This window comes from Talpa occidentalis, unplaced genomic scaffold (assembly GCF_014898055.3).
Source record: "Talpa occidentalis isolate TD23 unplaced genomic scaffold, MPIMG_talOcc4v2.1 talOcc4.3, whole genome shotgun sequence".
In the NCBI taxonomy this organism is placed as follows: domain Eukaryota; kingdom Metazoa; phylum Chordata; class Mammalia; order Eulipotyphla; family Talpidae; genus Talpa; species Talpa occidentalis.
Genome location: NW_023603184.1, coordinates 79,165,908 through 79,184,638, shown reverse-complemented (window position 1 = coordinate 79,184,638; position 18,731 = coordinate 79,165,908). Strand labels below are relative to the sequence as shown.

The 18,731-nt window shown below is 34.6% G+C and overlaps 1 protein-coding gene across 4 annotated transcripts in view; it reads right to left on the bottom strand.

Moving 5' to 3' along the window:
* Positions 1 to 18,731, bottom strand: part of ARHGAP15 (Rho GTPase activating protein 15) — a 621,973-nt gene that overhangs the window by 290,267 nt on the left and 312,975 nt on the right. For all 4 annotated transcript variants that reach the window (XM_054699701.1, XM_054699703.1, XM_054699704.1 and 1 more), the window contains 2 exons: positions 5,497 to 5,595; positions 4,144 to 4,273 (listed from right to left, as the gene is read on the bottom strand). In XM_054699701.1, coding sequence (XP_054555676.1) covers positions 4,144 to 4,273; positions 5,497 to 5,595 — 229 coding nt within the window. The remainder of the gene's footprint in view (positions 1 to 4,143; positions 4,274 to 5,496; positions 5,596 to 18,731) is intronic.

Genomic DNA, 18,731 nt, shown 5'->3' with positions numbered 1-18,731 from the left:
AGACTCAACTGATATCTTAAAATATCTGATTAGTACTTAATAGTGTTGGCAGGTTAGAGTCATATTTTAAAAAGGAAAGTAAATTTCAGCAATTAACTTTCTGAATCACTCATTGAAAGTACATATTTTTTTCCCATGTTACACAGAGAAACTGGACAATGAAATGACCACCTGTTAGCAGCTAATACTGTTCACATGCCTTTAAAAAAGTAATTCTGGCTTTAACTGTCTACAATCTTGGCGACAAAACTCGTGGGAACATCAAGGGCTCAGGAAGCCAAAGGCAGCAAACTGACAATAAAGTGTGTGCTTAGACTACTAATAAGGAAAGAAATACAGTGAATCTCTAATTTCACATAATTATTTAATCTCAAGAAGGTGACATAAAACCGAATGCTTGTTTTAAAAACCTAAGTTTGGGTGTTCAAATCTAGGACTGAAATCACAGTGGTTTCGCACAGTGCATTTCCTACTTGAAATAAATATTTTAAAAAGCATCAAATACAGAACATGTCAATCACTACTTCAAATGCATAGTCTAATTTGATATTGTGTGGGTGGGTCAATCATTATGCTTTTCTTTTTTTTTTCCTGAAGATTTTTTAATTTATGCATACAAGAACTGGGGTACAGGCCAGAAGTGCAGGAGGGTGACAGGATTCACCACAGACAGAGTGGGGAACAGAATAGGCAGACTGACTGAAATACACTGCTGAGGGGAGCAGTGGGCGAGACAGGAAAGGTCTGCTGCGCAGTATGGGTAGCTTCATAGTGCTGTGTCTTAACCCTTTGTGCCACCAGGGAGGCCCTCATTATGTTTTCAATGAAAATGAATACATCAATACTGAATGAACTTAATTGAAATGGATATTAATCATATCCTATATTGCAAAATATGTACTAGTCTTTAAAAAAAAAGACTGACAACTATAAATATCCACCAAAATACAGAGAAGTATTTTCTAAAATTAAAGGTAGCATTAAAGATTAAATAATCTTTTATTTTAACAGTGAAATCAAAGCACATAGAAAACATCTTGTTTAATTATTTTGCTAATAGGTTTTTCGGACACTTTAAGGTTATAGATTTTGATGGCTCTCATTATTTTTTAAAGATTTATTTATTTATGCATACAGGAACTGGTGTACAGGCCAGAGGTGCAGGAGAGTGAGAAGATTCACCAGAGACAGAGTGGGGAACAGAACAGGCAGATTCACCAAAAACACTGCTGAGGGGAGCAGCAGGCAAGACAGGAGAGGTCTGCTGCGCCATGTGGATAGCTCCCTGGCCAGCCAGGGATCGAACTTATGCTACAGAGGCTGGATAGCTTCACAGCACTGCACTTAACTGCCTGCACCACCAGGGAGGCCCTAAATCTCATATTTAAGGTGATATTTCCCATCCAAGTTCAAGGTGATATAAACTAATTTTATCTTGTATATCTTCACTTCAATGTGATGTGATCTTTTAAAAGCGCAGGCTCTAAAATCAAATTGACTGCGACTGAAGCTTGTCTATATAATTTGTCTTTAAATGAGTTACCTTCATTCTCAGTCCTTGGTTCTCTCATTTATAAAACAAGGTTAATAACAGCGCCTTACCCACTGATTAGTGTGAGGATTAAGAAAATCACCATAGGAGAGAAACTTAGGACAACACTTAGTGAACAAAGAGCTCAGTATTTGGCAGCTACTATTATTTTTAAAATACAAAGCAAAAGTTAGATGTCAGATAACTATATGATTAGGTACATTTTGAAGTGAGTAGAATAAATCCTATGTCTCTTGCCTTGTTGAAGAATTTAAGACCAAAGTAAACAAATAATTGTCTTTCCCAAATAAAATAAATTGTAAAACGGATTAGCTGGTTTTATACCTATAAGACCCCTTCCTGCCCCCCAGTATCATCCCAAACACTTAAGTGGCTATTTCTGAACATAGAATACATTTGCTTTAATATTTTTCTAACACACGTTACAAATCTATTGAAGTAATTCTTGTTTTCAATACTGATCATTCAAAGGTATAGGTTCATACATCTTCACATCATGGCCACCACTGAAGCACAAATAATCTTCCACTATAATTCATTGGAGTTCTTTACTTTGCACCCCTTAATTTCTTTAGTAGCCTCAGTTCCACAGATTTCTAAGATGTGTTCAGTTTTTAGTATTGTTTGTTCCTTTGTTTTGTTTCCCTATATTTCTCATGTGAATGAAATCCAGTATTTTTCTTTATTCTTCCTTCTGGTTTTTGCTTAGCAATAATTGCCTCCAGTTCCATCTCATGTTGTGACAAATGTCAAGATTTCATCTGTTTTAATAGCTGTGTACTATTCCATGTGTCTACATATAACGTCTTCCTAATTCACTGATCTGCCATTGGGCACTGACATTGTCTCCATAACTTGACTACTGTAAATAGTGCTACAATCAAGATGGAATAAATATATACGTTCATTTAGTGTTTTTGTAATCCTGGGGCAGATACTTTGCTGTGAGTCACTGCATCATATGGTAGATTTATTTGTAATAGTTTGAGAAACCTCTTTATATTCTAAGTTTCAGGCTCTACTACCATATCAAATTTGCCTCCAGACCAATAATTGCATCTGAGATTCTGGATCTACCGATCATTGTCTTATTTTACATCTGCTGATCATTGTCCCTTTTATATCTACTGTAAAATATTAATACATTAACATTAAGTCTAGCATAACAATTAAATTCTAGCTCTAAAATCTTTCCTGTGTCCAAACCCACATGAAGTAAAGGGGAACAAAAACCAGGAATTAAAGGGAAATATTCAAATAGGATAACCCCAAACTGTTCCATGATATAATTAACACTCTGCAAATAACTTGTTTTGAAGAGTTTTGCAATCTTGTGGTTCAAGACATTAACATTGGTCATTTTAAACTTTAACTTCACTGGGCAACTAAATATGAATCTAGTAGTTGTTGAAATTATGGCAAGGTTCTTTGAGTGGTGATCTCATTTTAAAAGGGTAGTTGTATTTATTGTACAGTAGAAGCTATTTCTAGATTTCTAGCCTCCCCAAAATTTAGCCCTGTTATTACATATAAATAGCTCCCTTTTCCTTATCATATATGTGCAAGGGAGCATTATACATGTGTGTGTCTATATCCATATTTATATATGTACCTGTATCTATATTTGTATCTCTATCTATATATCTATATATATCCTAATGCATACATACATATCTATTGCATATAGGTCGTCTATTATTTGGATCTTTGTACATGTGGAGATACTCTGTTACGAGTCTTTTTCAACTTACTGAGCTCTCCTTAAGTTAAAAAAAACTAGGATGAAACTGCATTGATATTTGGCTAGTGGAACTTGGCAGAAAGAAATGGTAACTCAGAAGATTGGGGGCATTTAGGTGCATGAGCCAGAAGAGGTACTACAATTTTTGAGACTTTGGGAAATTGGTTTTCTCTGATGCAAGAGATATCTACTTGTTCTTTTAAGAGGTTAAGACTCATACAACTCTGTGATATGTGTGTGATATATTTTAATAACCCCATTTTATTGAGGAAGAAGCAAGTTTGGAGATGTTAAGAGATATAATCAGGATCACTATGCAAGTGGTAAGATCAGTCATTTTACTCCAAATTCATGTCTTTTGGAATATAACGACTGGAGGTGACCTTAAAGGACATTTCACTTATATCCCACTTATCCGAATCTTTCTGGTGGTCTGAAAGTTTGGAAAATTGTGCAGGGTTGGTTTAAGTTGGGCCAACTGTGGTGTCATCTTTTAATGTATGGAAATCAAATAGTCAGCATGTTTAGAGGTGTTTAGAGGTGCTTGACATTTCCCACTCTCAAAATCAATCACCAATCTGAATGATGTGACTATTACTCAGAGATTCAGAAGTTCACTATAGGCAGAGAACATGACCTTGGAACAATTATTTTCTCAAAAGGCATTACCAACAATGACGCGAGCAAAGCACCCAGACTGCCCCCCAGTGCATGAATTCCTAGCCAAGAAATGGCTACGAATCTTCCATGAGTAGTATGAGTTTGGCTCAAATACCATTTCAATGCATTTATATTTCATAAGCACTGCATTTAGACAAAGTTAAAATGAGCAAGTTAAAAAAATACTTACTTAAAGATTTTCTGTGTTCTGGTTTCTGTTCTTTTATATCACTATCATAGTGACTCAGCAATTCAGTACTGGAGGATCTCCGGATTTTAAATAATTTCAAATTTCTTGATGGACTACTTGGATTCTTTGGCTGGAATTAAACAATTTGAATAATTTTACAAGGAAAGAATAAGTAAATAGATTGTAATGTATTTTGATGTTAAATTTAAAGGTAACTTTTGAAATAAAACAATTATTTTGGGGTAGGCTCTCTATGCTAAGCTTACTAGACAAACTTTATAATAGCTTTATATTTATATGGTGGCTAATAAATATTGTGCAGTGTTCCAAGCATTCTGCACATAAGCCTCACAATGATCCTAACAGGTAGGTGTAAGTAGTATTCTCCTTACTTTCCTAACAGAAAACTGAAGCCGAAAAAGAGGAGTGGTTTTCTTAAGGCAACAACATTTGCAAGTAGAACCAGATTTCAAACTCAAACAATTTGCCTCCAGAGTCATCACTCTTAATGACATCAACGGACACTGTATGTGTTATTTCTGTGTGTGTGTGTTTGTGTGTGTGTGCTCACATACATTAACATTCACACATGCATGGATAAGAGAACAATATTGATCATGGGAAAAACTCAACTTGTTATTTTATTTTTTAAGTTTTAATCCAAAAATGATATAATGGAAGCTCGCACTGAAAATAGCAACAAAATCACACCAAAAATGCTGATTTTATGTTTCTACTGTCTATTTCATTAAAATAATTCTCGGATGTACTTTCCTCAAGATCTTTAAAATACTAGTATCCTAAAATTAAATGTTTGGTGTAAAATTAATATATAAAAGATAGTTTTAAATAATTTGACTTTAAAATAATTTAAAATGTGTGACTTAAGGTAATTTCATTAAAATATGCAATTTTCATGAGAATAATCTAGTTTAGCAGGAAAAACAATTAAAATTAGCACAAAGGATCACCATTTACTGTATAATGTGAGTATGAGGCTTAAACATATTGGTATTTGTTTTGTAGAATATGTATTGCAGACAGTGTAAGCTGAAAAATGTGAAAATTCGGTAATTATTAAGCACTTGTATGTGTTTTTTATAGCCTCCACATATGAATGTTTGTGTTCTTTCAGGTAAGAAAAATTTAATACACTCTATTTTTGAAAGAGAGAAATCAAATGATGTTTAGTTCCACAAATCCTGTCTGCTGAAAAGGTTTTTTGTAGACACTAAACTTAAAATAAGATCTCTCTGCTCATAGGATCCATTTCAATGTGTTATATGCCTAAGCGGTAAGATTTAAATGACTATATTTTAATTAATAAAGGTAACAGCCAAAACAAATACACACCAATCTGTCAATTGCATTTTTGATAGCGTGGAACCAATCCAATATGATGAAGTCAATATCTGACTGTAGAAGGAACTCATTTCCTGATACTGTTGTGATCTGAAAAAAAAAAAATTGACAGGTAAACAAACCATATAAAGTAAATCTTTTAAATATATAATATGACCTTTTAAGAAAGGATATATCAAAAATTTATCCTTTAAAAAAAACACTTTAATACACTGAAATATTTTCTTATATTCCAGTAATTGTCTTTCTGGGAACTGAGAAACTAGGATCATTTTGAACTGCTCTCCGTAAACTGTTTTTTCATGTCATAACAAATAGATTATTGTTTTAATAATAGAATGATTAACTCAGAAATGGCTAGGGCTACATTTCTCCAACTCAAGGAAAAGCAAGCCAGGAAGTTCAGAATAATGCAAACAGTACCCACTTAAGTCAGAACCTCAAAAAAATGCATGCGGGTGTGTCAGAATTCATTCTGCACTTTTGGCTCTTTCCTGTTTGTCTTTTTCAAATCTAATAGTATCTCTCTATTTGATTTCCTTTTATGGAGGCTCTAAAACAGATTATTTACCAAGAGACTAACGCAGACTTTTCCAAAAGGTCATCCAAATGAATAACATTTGACTATTACTTTCCTATCATAAAGATCTATAGGAAAGTAATAAAGTACCAATTTCTCTAACAAAGGGAGTATATTAGAATAAAAGTTCATTTACATATTTGAGCCTCTCATGGAGAGTATTTATCAAATGAACATCCCTGTTCCAGATTCTCGGGGCTGGTAAGTAGTTGGCAATATTTAACACGTAACTATACGTTTTTCATCACAGTGAATCTTTTTCTCCCCAGAATTGTGCAAGAAGGATGTGATCCTATAGAAACAGAGAAATGCTCTTGATTTCACACATAAAGGGCTACTTAGAAAAGAATTTGATTACAGTGGGTGTGGGCATGATCTTTGTATTAGGCTATCAATCTGAACTGTGAAGATTTTCCCTTTATATTATTGACTTTTTGTTTCAACAGGAAGATGAACATTTCCCGACTACTGTCACACATCAAGTATGGCTTCAGAGGTTTAGAGGACTGACATTTCAAAATGCTCAATCAGGAGCTAGTCACCTCTTCTCAGCCTTACTTGCTCTAAAAAGGAAGTGAACACTGAAATGTGGCACTGGTTCAGAAAATCACAAATCACGCTTCAGGATGTCTCCATAATTCTATCATTAAAGTGACAATTATTACCCAAAATAGCTCTCTCTAAAGATTTCATGATTCTTATAGCAACATTTTATGACAATGATCATGGATTTTTAAAGAAATCTTCGATTTCACACATGCATACATATTCATTTGTCATTTATTTTTAGAAAAACAATGTAGAAACGCAACGTCACACAGTACTGCAAAGCCACTACTTTTGAGTGAGATAGCTTCCATCTCTTTACATTTGTAAGACAAACTATCCAAAAGTATTTGCAATTATGAGAAGAGAAAGATTAGAAAATAAGAGGAATTTAATTACCCTGACTAGAATTTGACAGATTCCAAGGACCAGTCACTCTTTTCTAAAGAGAAATTGCATGTAAGATTCCGGGTGGCTCAAAATAGCCCCGAAATAGTCCTCTGTTTTATGTATCCACTAAAGACAGTTAAGCTGATGTTTGCCTAATTATCTGAACACTCTTGTGATGTTCTTTACTTGCATAAAGCTCCAAATATTTACTTTATAAAGGGTTTCCCCTGAATAGTAATCTAAAAATATAAGGTCAGATCTAACAAACCCAAGAAAACTAGTAATGTCCTTGACCTCTACCTTCTTCCTAATCTAAATTTAAATATTTTGTTTGTGAATGCATTATATAATGTCACAATTTGTTAGCATACACAAAGAAAAATGAATTAGCCCAAAACAATACACAATCTATTTTCCTGCCATTATAAATAAACCATTAGTAAATTATAAAAAGGAACATTTTCAAAGTACAAGAAACAAACATAATTAGATTTACTGTATTTGGAGGGTGTATGAAAGAGCCAGTATAGTTCAGTTTTCAGTCTAGTAAATTCAAACAGTGATAAAATACAAGTACTCAGCAGTGCATTTGCATTTTTTGGTGCATGCTATGCAATGCAAAGGGGATCTTTTACTGCTAACACAACCAAAAGCAAAATGTATTTTTAAAATTTCTTTGTCCAAATATATTACTGCAATAATCGTATATACTCAGTGATTTATGAATTCATTTTGGGAAGCTGGATCAAGAGAACTATATGAATGCAATTCATTCAAAACATACTATCTGAGAGATACAGTTCACATCTTTCCTCTGTCTTCCCACTAATCTTTTGAGTTACCAGGCAGCCTGGAGAAGTCTGCTACTGCTCTCTACAGTTTAAATGCATCCACTTCTTAATTACAGTCCATAATTGACTTTGTTCTGCTCTATTCCAGTCACTCACAGGAAGGCAGTTTCAAAGCTTTTGAATGGTAAGGCCCACCATTTAATTCAGGTTTCTCAGTTCACTTTTTTACATGACCTTTATGGGTTTACTGATAAACAGTTTGCTGAATCATATTTGTACTTTGAACAATTGAATTTTCAACATTTGGGGGGGAAAAGACTTTAATAAAGCATGTTAGCTTTGACTAAATCTTTTGAGTAAACAACTCATGATAACAATCCAAAATGATGTAGAACTTAAATGTACATAACGGGCTTGATATGCTTTCTATATCATGTTTTGACTCAGTGATAGTGGGATTTAGAAAACTTGATGGGATTAGACAAGAACTACTGGTCTACATTTTGCTCGGTAGCCTACTTGAGACAAATGTCTTTTGATATTCCTACCTTTCAACACGTCATATTTTGAGGGGATATCTTGGCACCCAAACAGTCTTAATGAAATGTGCTAGTATTATTAATAATGGAAATCTTTAATTACCTGTCTAGGGAAATTTGCCTCAATATTTTTCACACTAAATACAGTTTCATCTGAATTCTTGCTGGTAACAAATTTGTGCCCAGGAAATTATATAAGTATATTCAGCAAGCAACATGCAGAATAGATAAATTCCTTAAGACTTCTTGGTATTAATTCAATAATAATTTTCCCTTGGGCTAGGAATCAAAGCCGGTGTTCCTGGTGTGGTTTCTCTGAAAAGGGAGGTATGTATATGCCAGCATCAAACTCCATTGATATGGATGAGGAGAGGAGAAATTTGTTTTTTAGACTTGAATTAAAATAAAGATTTAACATACTAATTTAAAACACCTTAAAGGAGTTTTTATGAATAGTGTCTACATTTATTTAAATATTTCCCTTTTCGGGGGGATAGAGGTTAAGTTTCAACACTATCACCTCAACAGCACAGCACTGCAGCCTGACTTGGATCCCAGGCTAGGGAGCTAACTCACCTATGGTGCAGCAGACCAATCCTGTCTCGCCTGCTGCTCCCCTCAGCAGTGTATTTCAGTAAATCTGCCTGTTCTGCTCTGCTCCCTGTCTCAGATGAATCCTCTCCACCCTCCATATCTCTGGTCGACACCCTGGTTCTTCTATAAATAAATAAATAAATAAATAAATAAATAAATCTTTAAAAAATTCCCTTTTCAATATTCTGAATTAAGTATCAAATTTGTAAATACGTATTCTGGCAGTTATTGTTTCCTGTGCTAGGTTTTAATTTAAATGAGATATAAATGGCATCCTAGCTAATAAAATATTCATATTATATCAGAAGGAAAACAAAAGCTTTTTAGAATTTCACATTATTTTATGGTTATAATAGTATAATAGGTGCTTTATAATAGTTGCTTTATTGGTAAAACATATTTACTAGTTAAATATTGTCAACCACTTGCATTCCAGTTGACCTCAAGTACATGCTGGGAGACTATCAAAAGTGCAAGAGATAATAAGTGACATGTGATCTCCTCTTTGATTGTAGAATAAATCCCACTACTAATTTTTGTTCATAAGACTAAGAGGGTGTACTTTTGACCGAGAAGCCCCCAAATCACTTACAAAGACTGATTAAGCATCGATTAAGTGCAAGACACACTGCTAGAAGCTAGAGATATACAAACCCTACCCTCAAGAGCTCACAATCTGTTTGGGTAAATAGGACATATGCATATAAAGATAAATAACAATAGAAAATGGCTTATATTAAGTCCCATTGTGAGTGGTACAGACAATGCTCATGTCAAGATTTCAGAGGAGGGAGTAATTACTGCAGACACATTTACATCATGGAATTATGCATAAACTGTTGGTCATGATAGGTTATTCTTTAAAGGTTGATTGTATCAGAACTTTAGTATATTAAGAATATGAATACTACCACTTGGTATGCAAAGTGATATCAGCTTTAATGATCTCAAAGCACATAATAAACATTCTTCAAATGCAGCTTCCCTCCACTATCATAAAGTAATTTTGCAAATGAAGAAAATGAAGCAAATGAGGAAAATGAGAATGCCATTCTATCAAATTGGCATCATTTTAAATGATAGAATTAAGAGATTACAAAGATCTTGATTTCTAGTTCACTAGTCTTCAGCAAACATTTTACACAGTCAAGGACTCTGCATGTGGGGAAAAGACCATGATGATTTGGTTTCAGTTGTGAAATTCGGAATAGAGACATTAGATAGAACTTGCTTGTTCTTTTATTATGTTAAAGATAGCATACTTTTAAAAAATCACCCAGAATCTTTATTCAGGTTTTTTTTTTTCATTTTTTTCTCAAAAATAGACAGTATCCTGCCATGAAGAAAAAAAAAAATCTAAAATGAATTGGTACATCCAAAAAACTTTCTACATTCTCAAAAAGACCAAATATTTTTAAATAAATAGTTTCCACATTTTTTTTTTAGGATCTAACATTGCCTAAAAATATAAAGAGAGTTTTTGGGCCTCCCTGGTGGTGCAGCGGTTGAGCGCTGGGTTGGGAAGCGGCCCACAGCCTCTGCGGTGCCAGTTCAATCCCCGGCTGCTCCCCGGCCACCGGAGGAGGGTCCCACATGGTGCGCAGACCTCTCCTGCCGCCTGCTGCTCCCCTCAGCAGTGTACCTCGGTCCTTCTGCCTGCTCTGCTCCCTGCTCTGGCTCTGGTGAATTCTCTCACCCTCCCGCATTTCTGACTGTACTCAGTGCTTGTATAAATAAATATATAAATCTTTTAAAATATATATATATAAGGAGAGTTTTTATTTCATTTTAATGAAGCTGAAATGGTATATAGGAAATGTGTAGTAAAATATGCCAACTATCCAAGACCCCTAAAAATGTTAAATGATGTGGCTACATTGGTTCTACATATAAGTGGATTATCCATTTAAGAAGAATGGAATTTAATTACTATTATATTTGGAGACACTTTTAGACTTCATGATGAAATCATTATATTTAAATTAAATTACATAGATAACCAAAGTTATGTAAAACTATAAATCATTTATTTGAAGTGGATATGGATTTTTTTAATATTCATTTGGCCATCTCTTTAATGAATTCTAACAGCATAAAATGTAGATATGTATTTTGGCTACATCATAGTGAGATATCAATACCAAAAATCAGAGCAATCATTCTTAAAAATCCCTCAGATTCACTTTTTTTTCACCTTGCATCTTATCATATACTTGATAGATCTGATCAAATGAAGGTTGTCATGATTATACTAATGGTTAAATTACTTGGCCTCAAAGGTATTTATGACCTCCGAAGAAATTACATTATCAAACTGCATGTCTGTCTCAAATTACAGACTGAATCACTCCTAACATTTTTCTTAACATGTCAAGCAAAGTTAAAATAAGACTAAGGGTAAAGTATCAGTAGAACTAAAAGGTCTTCAATTTGTCTCTCCAAAATGTTATTTGTTAAAATTTTTGTGAGAAAGTTTCTGTCTTGTGTTGTCAATGTTGCTAGATGTTAAGTAAATATATGCTGGTTATTTTTTAAAAGTTGCTTTGGCAACTCTCTTATTAAAATGCATTTGTAACCCCCATCTGTCATGAAAGTTTTGAAAAGTTTGTTTACTTTGGATAGCAGTCTTATCCAGGGTTACCCTAGCAAACAATGATAGCAGTCTTCAGAAGTTGTGTGAGGAACAAGCCACTAGGGATACATTTTTGTTTTAATTGGCACACACAAACACTTTTCTGGTCTGTCAAGAAGATCAAGCTAATATGCATGGAGGGTGTTATATTCTCAGCATTGGGGAGCAGTAAAGCTCCCTTTATTTAAGTAATTTAAATGATAGACTGCAAAAACATTGTAAGTCAGAAAAATGTTTTATACCTTCTTAGGGAATATTTGTTTTAAGCAACGGAAAATGTTCTACATATCTAAAGATGTTAAACCTTATGTTATAATTACTCTGTTTCTTCTGACTCTGTGAAATGTTCTTAAATCCACATGCTACTAAATAAGCCTGGTCACCAATGATCTTGCAATTCCACAACTCTCCCTACATTAACAAATATTTTCTCATTAGTTTACAGATGTTTATTGGATATGTTTTCAGTGTATTTGGGGTTGATTAATTTTTTGAAGTTTATTTTTATTTTTATTGATGATATATCTTTATTTTACATTCTTGCACGTTTTTTTCACATTTAAGATTTCTCCCCTAAGCTGTGGTCACCATAGATTTCCAACAATCAAAGCACCCATCATCCTCCACCATAGTGCATTGTACTCTCTTCCCTTTTTATCCCCTTCCAATTTCCCTTCCCCTCTCTTTACCCTCCCAGAAGTTCAGATCTATTCTCACCTTTCAAGGATCAGTTTTAAAGTTTTTCTTTGTCTGATCCTTTATTTCATTTCTCTATATTCCACAAATAAGTGAAACCACCCGGGATTTATCTTTCTCCTTCTGGCTTACATCACCTACAATAATCCTTTCCTGCTCCATCCATCTTTCTATGGATGGCATGAGTTTATCTTTTTAATCACCAAGTAGTATTCCATTGCATGTATACACCAAAGCTTCTTAATCCACTCATCTGCTCTGGGGCATTTAGATTGTTTTCATGTCTTTGCTATTATAAATAGTGCTGCTATAAACATAGGAGTGCAAGGTTCTTTTAGAATTAGTGTTTCTGTGTTTTTTGAATAGAAACCTAAGAGTGGAATTGCTGTGGCATGTGGTCAATCCATTTTTAGTCTTTTGAGAAATTTCCACACTTCTCTCCATAGAGACTGGACCAATATACATTCCTAGCAATAGTGTAAGAAAGTTCCCTTTTCTTTATATCTTTGCCAGCATTTGTTGTTTTTATTTATTTTGATATGGAACATCTCACAAGTGTGAAGTGAAATCTCATTGTGGTTTTGATTTGCATATTCCAGATGAGTGATGCTGAACAATTTTTCATATGCCCATTGGCCACCTGCATGTCTTCTTTGGAGAAGTGCCTATTTAGTTTTTCTGTCCATTTTTTTTATCGTGTTGCTTGTTTTCTTTTTGCCGACTTGTAGGTGTTCTTACAGATCTTCAATATCAGTCTATTGTAAGAAGTATGTGTGCAAATATTTTCTTCCATTCAGTAGGGTCTCTCTTTGCTTTGATTACTATCTCTTTCATGTACATAAGCTTTTTAGTTTGATATAGTTCCAGTTGTTCATTTTGTCCTTTGTTTTCCTTGCTACTGGGTATGAGTCTGCAAAGATGTTTCTGAAATTTATGTCATGGAATGTTTTGCCTATATTTTTTCTATGTATTTTATGGTTTAAGGTCTTACATCCAAGTCTTTTATGCATTTTTAGTTGGTTTTCATGTACAGTGCAAGATAGTGGACTAGTTTCAATTTTTTGTGTGAGAGGTGATCCAGTTTTCCCATCAACAGTTATATATATATTTTTTAGAATCTTTTTTCTTTTTTTATAGACCAGATGTTTGTGTTTTTTTTTTTTTTCTTCAAGATTATTTATTTATTTATACACGATCCGGGGCACAAACCAGACGTGCGGGAGGGTGAGAGGATTCACCAGAGACAGAGCCGGGAGCAGAACAGGCTGACTGACTGAAACACACTTCTGAGGGGAGCAGCGGGCGAGACAAGAGAGGTCTGTCATGCCATGTGGGACCCTTGCCGGCCAGCCGGCCAGGATCGAACCGGCGCTGCAGAGGATGCAGACAGCTTCACAGTGCAGCGCTCAACCACCTGCGCCACCAGGGGAGGCCCTCCCATCAACAGTTATTGAAGAGGTTTTGCTTGTTCCAGTATATATACTTCACTCCTTTGTCATAGATTAGTTGTACATAAATGTGTGGTTTTATTTCTGTACTTTCTATTCTATTCCATTGGTTTGTATGTCTGCTTTGGAGTGTGATATGATTTGTATGTGCATTTATTGGATCCCTTGGTGGTGTCATCATATCAAAATAATCTGCCTATGTGAGCAATTTCTTATTTAATGGAAAGTTATCAAATGCTGGACCACATTCATGACAGATTTCAACTGCATTCTGAAATCTAAAGTTTAAGGCCAAACTTTCAAGAAATAGTGCATTTTAATTTAAATTGAGCCATACCTTTGACACCCAAATAATTTGGTCCTTGCAATTCTTATGACCTAGATTTTTTTTCTACAGAATAAAATTAGAACTTTAGTGAATATTCACACCCCATATCAGTTGCCCACTTTATCGTTCTGTTTATCAATGTAATACCCAACCCAAATTCATTTAAAATAAATCAAAACACGTATTCATTCTTTCATCTGTGGTAAAATATTTTAAGTAGTGAGAAACAGTCTTCTCAATATTCATGAAAGAATACTCTCCAAGTAATTAGTAGATAGTTTAGCAGTTTCCACAGTTTTGCAGTCAGCTACACCAAAACTTTTGCCTGTGGTGCTTATACGAAAAACGACAGAAAAAGTGACTAATCGAAGCAGTTGGTGTATAAAGATATCAGCTTAATGTTTTATTTCTGTTAAGGTTAATTTTTAAACTTGGGGGGAGTAGTTGCCTCTAGATAAACAAATCATCTAGGATGCTTGTTCCACTAGTACCTACCACTGAATCACTCACTGCCAACCACACAGAACTCTTTTAACCTGAGCTATGCTCACTGTGAAAAATCATTAATCTGGTCACATGGCCTTTGAAAATCTGCTGCTCTCACTGTTTACAAATGGGAAGGAAGTTGATTATTTTTGTCATTATTTAAGTAATTTCCAATTAAAAAATATGTTCAACAAATACCAAGTCTAATATAAATACAAAATCTCTCTTTCCCCAAGATAACAGAATTATTGTCAATCCTATATAATTTATGTTGCATATTATATATGTGTTCCTATTTTAATAAAATAATCATGCATACTGTTAACATTTTGTTATGCATTTAACCACCTATACTACCATCATCTCCACATGAATTTAATAATAATGTCTTTTGACATCTCATCTATGTTTTCCATTCTAGTCCATATTCCACAATGCAGCCAAAGTGCTCTTTCTGAAATTTGGATCTGATCTTTCCATTCCTCTGCTTGAGATAATTCTGGGAATCCCTATAGCTGTTTTACCTCCAGTATGTTAGATCCTGTGTGTTCTGCTACCTCACCACTTTGTAGCCACCATGCTCCACATTTCCCTCTGCCTCCCTCCTCATTCAGCCACAGTGTAATTTTTTTTTTTTGTTTCTCCAAATGGTTCATTCTAATTATCATTTCTTCACTTACAGCAGACTATTCCAACTGCCAGGTCCTCTGAGTTTCTTTAGGATATTGTTTACATGTGACCTTTTCCAAAAGGGTTCTTTAGAAGAATAGTCACTTCTAAGTGTTCCCATGATATTATTTCATCATCGGTCTACATTGCAATGTCCTAATGATTTCGCTGTCCATCCAGCTCTACTCTAATACCCTGAGGCCAAAAACAGTGGTCTCCCCAGTGTGTGGCTATACAATATCCACCTAAGTGACTCTAAGTAGATAAATCTTATCTACCTTAAACATTTTAGTAAATTCATTATATCCTATTACTTTATATGCTATAGTATATTTAACTAATCTTCTACTTCAATAAAATTTTCAAGGTTTAAATATGATTGTATTATTTCTACCAATGCAAGTAATTTGCTTTAATATCCATTGATAACACTTTTCTCTGAGTAGAGAATTCAATCCATTTTGAAGATTGGAAACAGCAATCTGAGACTATATTTTCCCATCAGTCAACAAGTCCTAGAACTTCAGTCAATAGAATTAAACTTATGAGTCAGAAAACACCAAGATTGGGTCTGTATTTTAATATATGTCACCAGAACAGGAAGTCATTGATTATATTCCAAAGCTACCATGTCTTTTTCATGATTAACCTATATTAGATCTATGTAGGAACCATTGTAATTGAGAGTTGGTAAAATGGGAAACTGGTCACATGCGTAAGACCTCAAGAGTGAATCCTCAGGTTAATGGGTCATTTTTAAAAAGACTATAGTGCTGCAAATATTTTCTTTGCTGGTCCATCAATATTATAGTAACTAATTTCACTAAAATATTATTAACATCAATAAACAAGCAAACAGTAGGAGGACAGGTGGCAATAATTTTGTTACCAGTAATTATATGTAGAAGTATTAGCTAATATAAGACATAGTGACTGAAGTAGAAAAGGCATTATTACTAACTTATTACTCACACGTATTTCCAATTAATAGGTGCTGAGTTTGTAAAACAAGAATAAAAGATGTTGCAGTATATATTTCTATGCTATTGTAACATATTTGGCCATGAGTATGAGTGTTTATAAAACATTCAAGAATTGTTCCATGTCTACTTACATTAATGAGAACACCTGTTAACTTTAGTGCTGTACAGACTTATTTGCATTATATTCAGGTTTTTGCATACTGTACATCACTTTTTGAAACAATTAGATGCTTATAGAGAAATATAGCTGAGTGAAAAACAGCAGCTTGAATGCCTTCCGGCTCAGGACAATTCAATTCCAGGTTTCCGTGAAAAACAGAAATCTGCTGAATTAGAATACTGCCAGTTAGAAGTGAATGTAGGTGTATTTTATATTTTTTACATTCAGAGAACAGAAAATACATATAAAAATCTGTGCTTTAATCTTCAAGTAAAATTGCAGCCAACTGAAACAACTTCCATCCAGCAGAGATGCCAACCAATAAGAGACAACAAATCTATCACAACACACACACACATACACACACACAACCAGAGTCTCTCCGTAATATTGGGAACCACAACCCAAAGACGGTCTCTTTATCAGTCTCAGAGAGTTGGATGACTCCACACATCTATTGACTGAATGAAAAATCTTCAGACTAGTGACCACCGCATATTGTTTATAACACTTTGCCATAGAGATCTTTCTATGAGATAACAGAACTGAAAGGAGAAAAGTTGCTGAAGAATCCCTTTGAGGGCCTCCCTAGTGATGCGGGGGTTTAAGCACAGCACTATGAAGTTATCCACAGCCTTTGAAGCATGAGTTTGATTCCTGGCAGCTACCCAAATGGCGCAGCAGACCTCTCCTGACTCACCCTCTACTCCCCTCAGCAGTGTATTTAAGTCAGTCTTCCTGTTCTGTTCCCCACTCTGTCTCTGGTGAGTCCTCTCACCGCCCCCACCCCCCCCCCACCCCCGCATCTCTGGCCTCTACCCCAGCTCTTATATGCATAAATAAATAAATCTTAAAAAAAAAAAAAAAAAGATCCCTTTGAGTCCATGACTTTAGTGCTATGGATACAGCATCACCAAAACCTACCCATTTAGGAAAAGTACCTTTATTCCTTTGGGAAACCTGCAGAGTCTGCCTTATTTAATCCTCAGAGAAAATAGTTGTGACATTCCTAGGTCCCACTCAATTGACTCCTCTGTCTGACACTCCCCATAGAACATTAAAGCTTCTACAATTTAAATATTTTCAGAGATTGAAAAGGAGCACTTGCACATATCTGTGGATTCACAGCCTCTATTATCATCATTATATTTAAAAGGTGCAATATTTACATCAAAATGACTCAGTTGGTGATATATTCTAAAGATAAATGTGTATTTATGATGTGGAAAAAGTGTGATTTATAACTACTTTGTCAGACATAAACAGAGTGCCTCTGTGCTGTTCTAGTAAACACAGATTAGCCAGGGCATAGAGGGACTATTCTCACAGGATTAATGCCACCATGCCCTGAGAATTGAGGGAACTGAGACTCACCCTTGGAGAATGAGTAAATCACAAGAAAGAGTGGTATCTGTTACTGTCTGTACTGTTTCACTATACGGTCTGGGAAAGAATAGCAAATATTAGGTGAGGATTAGGGGACCAATTTATGAATTTTCATTGTCTGAAATCTAATTCAAGAATGAGAGTTAACACTACAGTAAAATCTTACTTTTGTTTTCTTAAATTTTTGAAATTGTATTTAACCAAGAGCTTGGTAATCTAGATTTAGCCCTCTATAAAGTATTATCATCATTAATTCAGGATGATATGACTAGACATATGTGTATTTAGGAAGTTCATGAATGAGAGCAAATTATCCAATTATCCTTTTCCCATGAAATACCTGCTAAAAAAATGAAAATATGGAAAAGTATTTCCCGAAAGAGTAAAAGTCACACATTAGTTGTATTACCAGCGGGGCTCGTATATAATTTATTACCTAAACTCTGATAATTCTGAATGCAAAAGAGACACTATTAATAATTACACCAGGACAATGGTCCTATTTTGAGTGCATTGGGACATGCAGATCATTAATTGTCCTACACAATACTGGGAAGCCATTCAGCAACCACTGATCTTTAAGTATCTAGAAAATACCTACTCAATTTCATTTCTAAGAACTGTAAGTAATTCCCCCAAAAAAGTCAACAGTGACCCCTGTTTTAAGGAGCTACTAATCTAGTGTGACACCCAAGGCCAACGTGAAAAAAACAATTAGGAAATGATAACCATGATTCAAATTTTTATGGAATAACCAAAGTTTCTCTGAAGATAGACTGGGGTATTCAGCAAATAATGTTGGAGAATGATCTTACAAAGACAGATGAGCTTTAGTGGAAGGGAAGGAGGGGAAGTGGAAAACACAGGGAGAGGAGTAGTTTGTAGGATGACCGAGAAAAAAAACTACGGAATCTCTAGTGGTCAATAAGAAGCTGAGTCCTCTTGGGGACTCTTCTCCTTCCACTTGCCCGTTAAATGGAGATTTTGTCAGCATTCTC